The sequence below is a fragment of the Procambarus clarkii genome, chromosome 11 (genome assembly GCF_040958095.1).
Source record: "Procambarus clarkii isolate CNS0578487 chromosome 11, FALCON_Pclarkii_2.0, whole genome shotgun sequence".
NCBI classification, from domain to species: Eukaryota; Metazoa; Arthropoda; class Malacostraca; order Decapoda; family Cambaridae; genus Procambarus; species Procambarus clarkii.
The window spans coordinates 2,988,934-3,001,006 of NC_091160.1; the positions used below are offsets into that span (position 1 = coordinate 2,988,934).

The 12,073-nt window shown below is 41.5% G+C and overlaps 1 protein-coding gene across 1 annotated transcript in view; it reads right to left on the reverse strand.

Annotated features, from left to right (window-relative positions):
* Window positions 1-455: 455 nt before the first annotated feature.
* LOC138363503 (putative ammonium transporter 1) overlaps window positions 456-12,073 on the reverse strand; it is a 37,439-nt gene continuing 25,821 nt past the window's right edge. The window contains exons 2-10 of the mRNA XM_069322855.1: window positions 3,714-3,886; window positions 3,408-3,497; window positions 2,879-3,106; window positions 2,295-2,494; window positions 1,924-2,160; window positions 1,607-1,718; window positions 1,137-1,373; window positions 901-1,005; window positions 456-763 (exon numbers count right to left, since the gene is read on the reverse strand). Of these exons, the coding sequence (XP_069178956.1) occupies window positions 456-763; window positions 901-1,005; window positions 1,137-1,373; window positions 1,607-1,718; window positions 1,924-2,160; window positions 2,295-2,494; window positions 2,879-3,106; window positions 3,408-3,497; window positions 3,714-3,886 (1,690 nt within the window). The remainder of the gene's footprint in view (window positions 764-900; window positions 1,006-1,136; window positions 1,374-1,606; window positions 1,719-1,923; window positions 2,161-2,294; window positions 2,495-2,878; window positions 3,107-3,407; window positions 3,498-3,713; window positions 3,887-12,073) is intronic.

The following is a 12,073-nucleotide window of genomic DNA, read 5'->3' on the forward strand; positions in this document are numbered from 1 at the left end:
GCTAGGCACATACTTCAAGTCCCTCCATACTTCATACTTCATTCCAGTCCCTACTTTAAGTCGTAAAATAAGCTCGCCATCTTTCTCTGTCAACATCCTTCACCTTAACGTAATTCTTGTTAAACCTTTAGTTTATCAGGTTTCTTACTAAGTTCACCGAATAAAAAAATATATATACAAAAATATATATAATATATTTCATGTAATTAGTGCAGAAAAATAATATAAATTAAATAAGTCAATTTACCGAATCAATACAAGCAAGCTTTAATGTCGAAGAACCAACAGAGAATCTCAGAGTTTTGAGGTTTCATAAGTAATGACAAACACACATACTCTCATAAGTAATGACAAACATACACCCACTTTCATAAGTAATGACAACATACACATACTTTCATAAGTAATGACAACATACAAATACTTTCATAAGTAATGACAAATAAAAGATAATCTTAAAGCTTTGTGGTTTCGTCAAAAGCCTCATTGGTGTAACAATGAGGGTCTTGACCACGTTGATCTCTGGGTTCAACGAGGACTCGCAGATCATGGTCTCCCAGTCGGACTGTGAAGCCAGCTTCAGAGACACTATTGTTGGAGTTCAAGTGGTTAGCTTCGTGGTTGTTGAGGGACACGACGGGCGAGAGGTGGGATGGGACTGGTCCTGCACGACTCCAGTATACAAGGTGTCCAGGGACTGGGGCTGGGTCCTGGGAATTAGTCAAACCAAATTCTTCTGGGGCAGACATGTTGGGTGGAAGATCTGGAAAATAATGGATTAGATGAATAGTGGAAAATGTTGATAACAAAACTGTATGAATTTCTATGATGCATTTCATTAATATCAAATAAATAAACATCACACACAAAACTTTAAAAGCAACTTAGTTGACAACTTACTTGAATTCCTCTTGTTCTCCTGAGTGTTTACGGATCCATCGTACTGGCTCTCCAGCCAAGCGTCAGCTGGGTAGGCTGGCTCCCCGTGCTTCAAGATGTCCATTCCTGGCGTATAGATATTGTTAGAGATATAGAACATATACAATGTATAATGAATGCGTTCATAACACTAAAAATATAACAATTATCAATTATATAATACAAAAGTGAAAACTTTATGTATTATCTTCACTTGCCTGCAATTTCCATTTCTGGAGGCACCCTCAAGAGGCCGAGCAGCCTGAGGGAACCAAACATAACTAAACAGAGACCACCAGACCAGGCCACTATGGCCAGCGCCCCCACTATATTCCAGGCGAGAACCTCCGCGCTGCCCCCGTACACAATGCCACCATCCTGGAAGAGGGCCACAGCAACCAGCCCCCACAACCCACCTCCCATGTGTACAGCCACAGCATCAAGTGGGTCGTCAACTGTGGAAGAAATATTTATTAACTTTACATCCACAACCTCAACAGTCCCAATATGCACGTACGCTTCCCAATAATATAAAATTTTATAAATATTATTATTTAAGTATATGCCATCTACAGAACATAACGTTAAAGTTAAAATATTTCAAACTCAAGTTAGATAAAACTGGCTACTTGTTGCCTTCTTGAGACAAAGTTAAGAAAACTGAGCTGTGAGAGAAGCAGTGACGTACCCTTCAACTTGGGCAGAAGGGTGTGGATGGCGAGGAACACTGATCCACCCACTGTACCAATGACATTGGCACTCCACGGCCGCACAACGTTGCACCCGGCACTGATTGACACCTGTCATGGAAACATGTCCTTAAGCATTGGATAAACAAACTCAGACATATTGCAAGTAACACCATTTTGATAAGAAATTTGTTATATTATCATAATACTAAGTTAAGTTTAAATCAAACGTCTGTCAATTAAAATTTACAGCGAGCAGAGTCCATCATACTAGCACTAATGGACTCCCGGCCACACAGCGCAGAGCGGTACATACCATGCCAGCGAGAGAACCATTAAGAGCCATTAGGAAGGACCAGGTGGACTCCCTCCCACACAGCACAGAACGGTACACCAAGAGCACAGCGATGCCTCCTGAAGACGCCGAGATCACAGTGTTAAAGACAGCCTTGGCAATGGCTACAGCATCACCCTCGTGGCTGATGGACGCTTGGGACCCTCCGTTGAAGGCCAGGAACCCGAAGAGCAGGATGAAGCCTCCCAAAGCTGCCAGCTGGAAGTTCAAACACAACTTTACACCTCCACCTTGACGTGTAATATTTGTATTAAACATGATAATCCACAAATATTTATATCTTGCTTCATGACTTCAGATAATAATATATTGCCACTGTTCTATGAACATACCGGCACAGAGTGTCCACGTATCTCCTTGCCCTTGGGTCCGAAGCGACCAATTCTGGGCCCAAGAATTACAGCCCCAACAAGAGCTGCCACGCCCCCTGTGAGGTGGACGACGCCAGAGCCACCGAAGTCCTGGTAGTGTTGAGTCTTGAGCCAGCCAACGTCTGACCAGGTCCAGTGTGACACCACCGGGTACACCACAGCTGTACAAACACAAATATTATCATAACTGAGCTGTTACAACACACAAACATGATTAAAACACTGCACACTACAGCTGTACCAACACTGCTGTATTTTATAATGTATCTATTAATTCCGTGGGAAATGTATTATTGTTTGCATTGCCTTTTAAATTTATTGAGAAACACATAAAGTTTAATTATAATGATCAGTGTTAGGCTATTATTGTCTAACAAATTGTCTTTCTCTCAAGATTGCCCTGTTAAGGTTCCTCTCAAATATTATCTAAATTATATAAATAAAGCCAGTAAGTAAAGTTATTTATTCATTGACCACAAAATAGTGTAAAGTATCCTGCTAAATTTGAAACATACTTTACAGAGAGAAAGAGGCTTCACACCCACCTGACAGCACGGTCGTGTAGATGAGATAAGCATTGAAGGCACACCGCTCAGCCATCGACCCCGAGATGATGGTGGAGGCTGTGGTGGCGATGACGAACTGGAAGAACCAGAAGGCCAGGTGCTCGTCCGACAGCCCGTACGACGCCCAGTACTCTGTACCAGAGAAGCTGTTCCCGCCTCCAAACGCCAGCGGGAACCCCACCAGCCAGTACGCTATGCCACCAATGACTGGGGAGAGTAACAGGGCAGATGGTTAGTACAGGGTGGGGACGATTGTGGAATTCATATCATTATTACTACGTGAGGCTTGGTGGGAGGAAGTCGGTTAATTAAATACAGAGAACAATTTAGTATATAACACCAGCAGATGGAAAGCAAAAGCAGGAAATTACAGGAATACAAGAGTCGGCAAAGTTATATACATTGAGAGCTTACTTTAGCTATGAGATAGGAATAAAAAAATCATGTGCTGGTTTACCAGACATAAGCCAGATACGATAACAAATAACGAAGGTGTTTGATAACTTACAGACATCGAGCATGTTCTTGAGAAGGATGTTGGTGGTGTTCTTGGACCTTACGGAGCCTGCCTCAAGGAATGCGAACCCGGTCTGCAAGACTGAAATATAAACAAATGTTAGTCAAAAGTACAAATTGCATTCCAAATACATTATTCTAAGCATAATAAAACAAAATCTAACACACAGATTATTGTACGTCTATATACAACTATATAAAATACAACTATTTTATTAATATACAAAATGTGAAATAGGTGCCATATATATGTTTAAATACTTGAAAAAAGAGAGAAAACACAGATTTTGGTACTTACTGAATATGAGGATGCCGAACACAATGAGGAAGAGGGTGTCCAGGTCCTTCTGCAGAATGTCCAGTTCCCGGGACATTGGCGTCGGGTTCTCGCCAGACATTAGTAAACTTACATTGTGTCCGGCATCCATATTTGTTGCTGCCAGCGAGACTTCCAGATCTCTCAAATTGTAGCTTAAAAATTATTAGCAAAATAAATTTCCAGACAAAATTAACACGTCGTAAATTCCTGTGGATGTAATGTGGAGCAAACCAAGCAGCTCCGAGGGTCTCGCCTTCCTGCTGCCAGGGCCTGCAACCTAATATCTAATTTCAGCTGATATGATGATGATAAAGATTAAGCCACTCAAAAGGTGGCACGGGCATGAATAGCCCGTAAGTGGTGGCCCTTTTGAGCCATTACCAGTATCAAGAGCTGATACTGGAGATTTGTGGAGGTGCGACTGCACCCTGCGTGACGGGAGATGTCTCCCGTAATTATTAATTAATTTTTTTTTTCCCAGTGTTCTGAGGTTGCATTTAACCATCAAGCTGTTATCGTGGGGGAGGATACTGCTTCACAGTCTTTATGAGGGTGTCCAGCTGCTGGACACCTTTGTTGACCAGGAGAGTGGCTGTGTTGATGGCTTCAGGGTGGCCACTGCATGATTCAGGAACTCTTAAAGCTCTTCTAAGGTCATTGGTTGCTACACATTCCAGAAGATAGTGAAGTAATGGCTTTTCTGTGACAGTTTGGCAGAAGATGCACTCTCTCTGTCGGGTTTCACCAATCTCCCAGTTGCATCTGTAACCTAGACGTAGTCTATATAGCCTAACTGCTATTTCCCTGTGGATTCCTTTTGGGATATTTAACCTTTCTAATTTGGTTGCCTGAAGATACCATGTTGCAGATGGCGAACCTTCAGCTATTCTCTGGTGTAGGTAGGCTTTGTTGAGATGTGAGAGTTTTTTGGTGATGATGTTTTTTATGTTCTCTAGGCTGGGTTGAATTGTTTTATGTATCACTGGATGACGAGTTGCCAATTTAGCAATTTCATCAGCTTTTTCATTTAATGGGATTCCAATATGGGATGGGATCCAGTTTAAAGTTATGTTGAGGCCTTTGCCTTTAGCGACTGCTCCTTGATACAAAATGGTGGTAATTTTTTCCACATTATCTTTCCACTGTTTTTGTCCTAGTATTTGAAGTGCAGCTTTTGAGTCTGTGTGTATGATTGCATTTTGAGTGTTTTGTGCAATCACATATGCGAATGCCTGTTGTATGGCGAACAGCTCAGTTTGGGTTGATGATACTAGTCCTCCCAGTCTCCAATATGCCTGAACGCTGGTCGTGCAAAGAGCAGCGCCAGCACTCTCATTTTCTGTGTCCACCGATCCGTCTGTGAAGATGTGGGTGGCTCCTGCTACTGCTATGCTATACATTTGCTCTTCTATTATGCGCCTTAGGATTGTCGGATCATAGGCAGCCTTTTTCATTGGGAGACTTTCTATTACTATTTTGAAAGTAGGCTCTTCCCACGGGGCGGAAGGAGTGTAATTTGGGTGTGGATGATCACCCTCTCTATCAAGAATCATGTTTTTTAAATGTAGTCTGTTTATGACTTTTCCTGCTCTTGCAACCCAAGAGTTTCCATTGTTTTGGCCTAGTCCAACCACCAAGGCCTGCCGTACTGGGATTGGATCAGAAGAAATAATTATCTTACTGATAATTGTAGCTGTCCTTTGTGATATTCTTTCTTGTAGAGAGGGCAAACCCGTCTCCAGTCTAAGAGTTTCAAGCCTCGTCCACATGGGGGCTCCCAGTGCAGCTCTCATAGCATTGTTTTGGGCAACTTCAAGCTTTTTCCACTGTTGGTGTGATAGATTTGTGAGTGCAGGTGCGGCATAATCGATCACTGATCTGACTGCCTGTACATAGTATGTGCGAAGGACTTGCAGATTGGCTCCTCCAGAAAGGGAGGTTAGCGACCTGAGGATTGCCGTCCGGGCCGCAGTTCGCTCTCTCAAGTATGTGACCTCAGCATTAAAATTCATGTGTGTGTCCAGGATGATTCCTAGATACTGATAGGTGTCGACCCATTCTATTGGTTGACCCTGTACTGTGAGTTGGATGTTGGGCTTCGCTATTTTTATGGGCATGGCCTTTGACTTTGAGGGGTTGAGTTTGATCCCAATCTGTTTTGCCTCTTTACTGATGCAGTCTAAGCATTTGGGTGCAAGGCGCGCCGCATCCCTTCCTTTTATGATGATGACAAAGTCGTCCGCGTAGTTTAGCAGCCTGCAGTGATGTGGGAGTTTCAACCTCATTATTCTTTCCATTAAACAGTTGAAGAGAAGAGGGCTAAGAATACCTCCTTGCGGTGTACCATTTTCATGTCTTTTGTACTCAGAGACTGTGCCATGAAGTTTTACTCTTGCTTCTCTGTTTATGAGACAGTTTTTGGTCCAGGAGAGCAGGTTGCCTTTGACCTCTTTGTCAATGAGGCAGCAGAGAATAGCTGGGGCGCTAGCCAGTTCAAAGGCTTTTTCGAGGTCCAGGAATATCAGCATTCCTGGTCTGTCATTCAAGTGGGCTAACAGAGTTATAATACATTCCACTGTGCCAACCCCTCTTCTATAGGCATACATATCATGGTGCAGTTTAGGCATTTTCCACTCCAGTCTGTTGAGTGCCATTCTGTCAGCCGTCTTGGCTGCACAGCTTTGGAGAGAGATGGGCCTGGGATTAGCTGGATCTTTGGGTTTTGGGATCGGCACTATGTCTGCTCTATTCCAAGCAGAAGGTCTAGTTTGAGAAGTCCAGGCTAAATTAATTAACCTTAGGTATGCAGCGTCTCCCTCTGGGCCGAGGTTTCTAATCATTTTATAGGTTATTTTGTCGGCTCCAGGGGATGTATCTTTGGAGTTTTTCTTAGCCCGATTGAGCTCATCCAGTGTGAAGGGGGCATTAGTGTCAGAGACTTCTTCACATGCTGTAAGGATTTTGTGCCACCTTTCTTCCTCTAGTCCGGTCTGTACTGCTAATACATCTGGTGGAAGTTGATTGCTGGCTGCTCTCTCTGCAAACCTGGTTGCCAGTACTTCGGCTTCCTGTTGAGGATCTTTGGGGTGTGGAGCTTTAGGTGTTTTATTCCCTTTGGCCCGGTGAATTTGCTGCCACATCTCCCCGAGAGAGGTGTGTTCATTCAGGTGTGAACACCATTCTAGCCACTTTTGTTCTTTTATTTGTCTGGTCTCTCGATGTACATGTTCCTTGACCTCACAAAGTAAGATCCTGTTGCGGTCACTTGGCTGCTTTTTGTATAGCTTTCTTGTTCTATTGAGTCTATGGTTGAGTTCTTTGACGCGTTCGCAATAGTACCAATGATCTTTATGGTGTCCGGTGGACTGTTTTTTCAGTGGGATTGAGTGGTTGGCTGCACTTTGAATCGCTTTGACAAATTCTTGTTCTGCCTGATTAATGTCTTCGGGAAGATCATAGTTTCTTTGCCACTCTGAAATGAGGTTTTGAAATCGGTCCCAGTTTGCTAAAGCAAAGTTCCAGGATTCAGATGGAGGCGGAGGTGGGGTGGGTAGGTCTAACTGAAGATCAATTTGGACCCCATAGTGGTCGCTTGTGAGTGTGGGCTCAACTGACCATGTTGCTGCATCTCTTAGGGAGGCTGAAACGAAGGTTAGGTCTAATCTGCCTCCTTGGATGTGGGTAGGTTCATTCTTGTTTAGGATTTGTATTTCTGGAAGCTGGTCCAGTAGATGTGTAATGTGTATGCCGGCTTCATTTGTTTCGTTCGAGCCCAGTGCCAATCGATGATGGGCATTAAAATCTCCACAAATGATTGTGTTTGTTGTTGTCGCGTGTCCAAATAACACAGAGAGATCCATTTCGGCTTGTGGAGACCTGTACACATTGAACACTTCAAGTTTGTCGTGTCTTAGCTCAATGGTGACTCCCATTACCTCTGTCCCTGCTCCACAATTGGGTGGGCTGGTTATGGATTTGGAGATCAGGTCACTTTTTACATAGATTGCACATCCCCTGGATTGCCCATTGATCCATGGAAGGAAGAAGCCTCGATAGCCTGAGATTTTAGGTTCTAATCCGGCTCGAAGCAAGCTCTCCTGTAGTATCAGGATGTCTATGCCTTTGGTTGCTGCTATGCATTTCAAGTGATGCAATTTAGTGCGCAGTCCTTGCGCATTCCATTGCAGGATCTTTAGAATTCTAGGTTCTTGGAATGTGCTGATAATTCCGTGGTATCCATGGAGTCTGATGAACACGCCATGGAAGTTGCAATTGGGGTAACTTCAGCGACCCTCTGGAGTATATATAGGTGAGCAACCAAGTTGCCGATTGGTACTTTTTGCAGATACGTCACTCTTCCGGGTAATTTGGGATATCGATATTTATGGCAGGTGGCTGCAAGTAATGAATCCCCCAATGGTGAACATTCCAGTTGTAAAGTATGTGAACAAGAGTTGGGACATACTCTCCAACACTAATTTGTGATTGCCCTGTTATCAGTGATTTCAGACCAAATGTTATGAGGTACTCTGATATTTGTAATTATTTCAAATACTAAGAAGTGTATGAAGTTGAAGATATTCTTGTGCTGTACCCAGATTTTGCTAGTGGAGGCTAATAGATACCTTACTTTTCATGCTCTCTCCTGATTCCATGTATGACTAGCTGTCCTGTGAGGTGGGGATGTTGGATGAGGGTGTAGCTGGTTTTTTATCTACACTGTGTGGTAGATCAAAAGGGGCTTCTACAGAATAGGGTAGAAGCACATTGTTGTGTATACCTAAGCTTGTTAAAAAGACATTATTTGAGAGGAATTTGATAGAAACTGGTAAAAATAAATATAATATAATATTTCCATGATCAGTGCTTAGCTCTTATAAAAATCATAACGTTAATATTTAGTCAAAGTTAATTTATTTTTGTACTGAGGTAGGTATTTTCTCCCCTGATTCCGTGTATGATTAACCATCCTGTGAGATGGGAATATTAGATGAACTTATAGCTAGTTTTTAATCTACAATGTATAATCTTTCATATATAATAGGGTAACAGCACATTGCTGTGTACCTCACACATACTCATAAATGCAACCACATTTCTGTGGTTGTACACCTGCTCAGTGCAGCCGCAACTGTAATAAATGTTATAGGAAAGTGAAGGAAAGACCTAATACATATGTAAGCGTTATAATACTAAATTCTCGGATGAAAGAATTCATCATAGAATTCATCCGAATGTATCTTCCTTCATGAAGGTGGTAAACTGTGGACCACTGTGTCGCACAGTCCACCAGACTGTGCGACACAGTGGTTGCCAGGATCAGGTTGAGTTACCATTACCTGTGGCAGGTGGCTGCAGGTGACAGATCTCCCAATCCTGAGCACTCCAGGTGCAAACTCAGTGAGCAGGAACTGCGGCATGATCTCCCACATTACATTACCGAATGCCCAGTTATTAGACCTTTCAGACCAGTTGGCATGAAGTACCTGGAGCTTTGCAATTACTATATTCACTCTCGTGTTCTTGAAGATATCCTCACAGTGTACCCAAAATTTGCCAGTTCAGGCTACTAAACATATGGCCCTGTATGACTAACCATCCTGCGAGATGGGGACCTTTAGTATCACTGCTGCCTTATTCACTCTTGTGTTGATGATATCCTCATAACGAACCCAGAGTCCGCCAGTGCAGACTATTTATCACATGCTTCTGTACGACTATCCATCCTGTGTGATGGGGATTTTTTGCATCACGTAGCTAGCTTTTGGTCATACTGTACTCCCCTTCATATAGTCTAGGGTAGCTGCACAAATGCAGATGTACCTAATATATTAATACTGACTGACATAGGCAGAACATTGTTTACATTACCTTCATAAAGAAAATAGGCTAAATCCGAAATTTTGGTATTAAAGCACTTACACATGTATTGGGTCTTTCTTTCACCTAAATTCAACCACTAAGGCATTGTACTAAGTTTCTCCAAATTTTATATTACTATTAAATTAAACTTCTAAATCTAAATCTAGATAATACAGTATATGTTTATAATGATCACGTCTTATGTTATCACCATACTCTCTCTTATTTAAACAATGTTCAGAAATGTTGTGTAAACTAACTCAAGTATAAACATATAGCAATTTACGAATAAATTTGTTGACTCCATTAAAAACATGTTTAACCTGAAACAGAATATCGTGTGCAACTATGTAACTCCTTCAGTACAACTAGTTGTACTGAAGGAGTTTCACTGGAACTCTCTGTTTCAATATTATATTTAACAGGGCTTGTCTTAGGACTCCTCCTTGAGGTATGGTGAGTTTACACAGCTTAGCATGAGGAAAAATAAAGAAAACTGTAGAAGGCATATTAGGCTATACGGGGGTACCTCTTATTTATATACATCCAAACTCATTCATTTTTTAAACACTCTACATTGATTTCCTGCACTATATTCTAATCATCAGTAAACTGGTAAATGTTGCTATTCAATTTAGTGTCTAAGTCATTCATTCAAGTTCAAGTAAGTTTATTGAGAAAACGAAAATCTCAAAAAGGATAGAGTAGCTTAGGCTATTTCTACCCTAGTCTACATAAGGTCCCTCAAGGGCTCACAAACCCATACAGTACACAATTATTAATCATATTCTATATTTCCAATGGTAATCACATGGCATACTGTGAGATCTCTTATTGATTATGCTGCCCATATGTCTTGATATCTGTACTGTTTTGCAGACTAAACAAGTTGGAGAAGGTTCAAAATGAAATCATGCGAATAATCCCAAGAAGATTCTCGTGGCCCAAGAACTACTATTACTGAGATAATGATGATATAATTGAACTTACAGAGTACTGAGGATAGAATTTCAGAGATAAATGAAGCTTCGTAAATCATTCATATCTATAGTAAACAACAGAGGTCCCAGGACAGAGCCTTTAATTGACATTAATACTTCATCCCGTGCCATAGCTGTGCTTAAGACTTTCCCAGTGTTGACTGCTGCTAATGTCCAAGTCCACCTGGGATGTTTCCACGGGAGACATCTCCCGTCACGCAGGGTGCAGTCGCGCCTCCACATATCTCCAGTATCAGCTCTTGATAGTGGTAATGGCTCAAAAGGGCAACCACTTACGGGCTATTCATGCCCGTGCCACCTCTTGGGTGACTTAATCTTTATCAATCAATTGGGATGTTTCCGAGACTACACAGATTCTCGCCTCGGGCCGGACAAAGAAGTACACCATTTCACAGCCTAGTTAAGATCAGTTTACATTATGACAACTTTACGGGCTATTAACGCCCGTGACACCTTTCGGGTGACTTAATCTTCATCAATCAGTCAATAAATTATGACATAACTCGCTAGTGATTGCCGGAACGCTTCATTAAGTGACAGTTTAACATTTGAAATCATTCACGTTGACAGAAGTATTTGACACAGGTGATATAACTGACAGACTTAAACAGGACAAAGACGCTGTTACTAGCACACCTTCTAATATCGGTCCCTCAAAGCCTGGGGCTCATAAATAAACTTACACAGTATATTCATCCTACATATTATAGTTATTCAATGAAAATAAGTTAAACACGTTGTTAAATAAGTTAAATACTGATCAAATTGAGCTTTGTCTTAAGAATTATATTACACTGAAAACAATTGTTTCCGTGCCCCCTCTTCGCTAATATATCAACAGCCTCACTTAACAGCATCCCTGCTTGTTTTTTTTATTATTATTATTTTCTACCACAGACGTGGCCACACATTTACAATGCTAACCAGCATATATACATTTTCTTCTGTCCTCCATGGACAGGGTGAGAGATTTGTCAAACATACAGTTCAGAGATTTATTGAACCACAGAAGGTGATCGTAGTGCTTTTAAAACGTTAGGCTTAGCTACATACGTAAATACATAGATTTATGAATGCATTAATGTGAATTTATAATGGTGAAATGTAATTCTGATCAGCTTCCACATATACTTTATACACACACATACACGCACATACACATACACATACATACATACATACACACACATACATACATACACATATATTTGTCTCTTTTACTCTGACAGGGGGTGAGATAGCTGACAGAGAAACTAGTGTGCAATTAAGAACTTAACCACTAAAGGTGATTAAGATGCTTCTACAAGCTCAGGTCCCTGCTTGTGAAGGAACCTACATAAATCTTAGTTACCAACTATTTTTTTTTACTCTTTCCTGCTGTTATCTCAACACTCGTCCACAATATGCTGGTATACTGGTCTTCTACTATGTAATGACACCAACGCTCCTCTATCATTAAAAACACAGGCATTACTA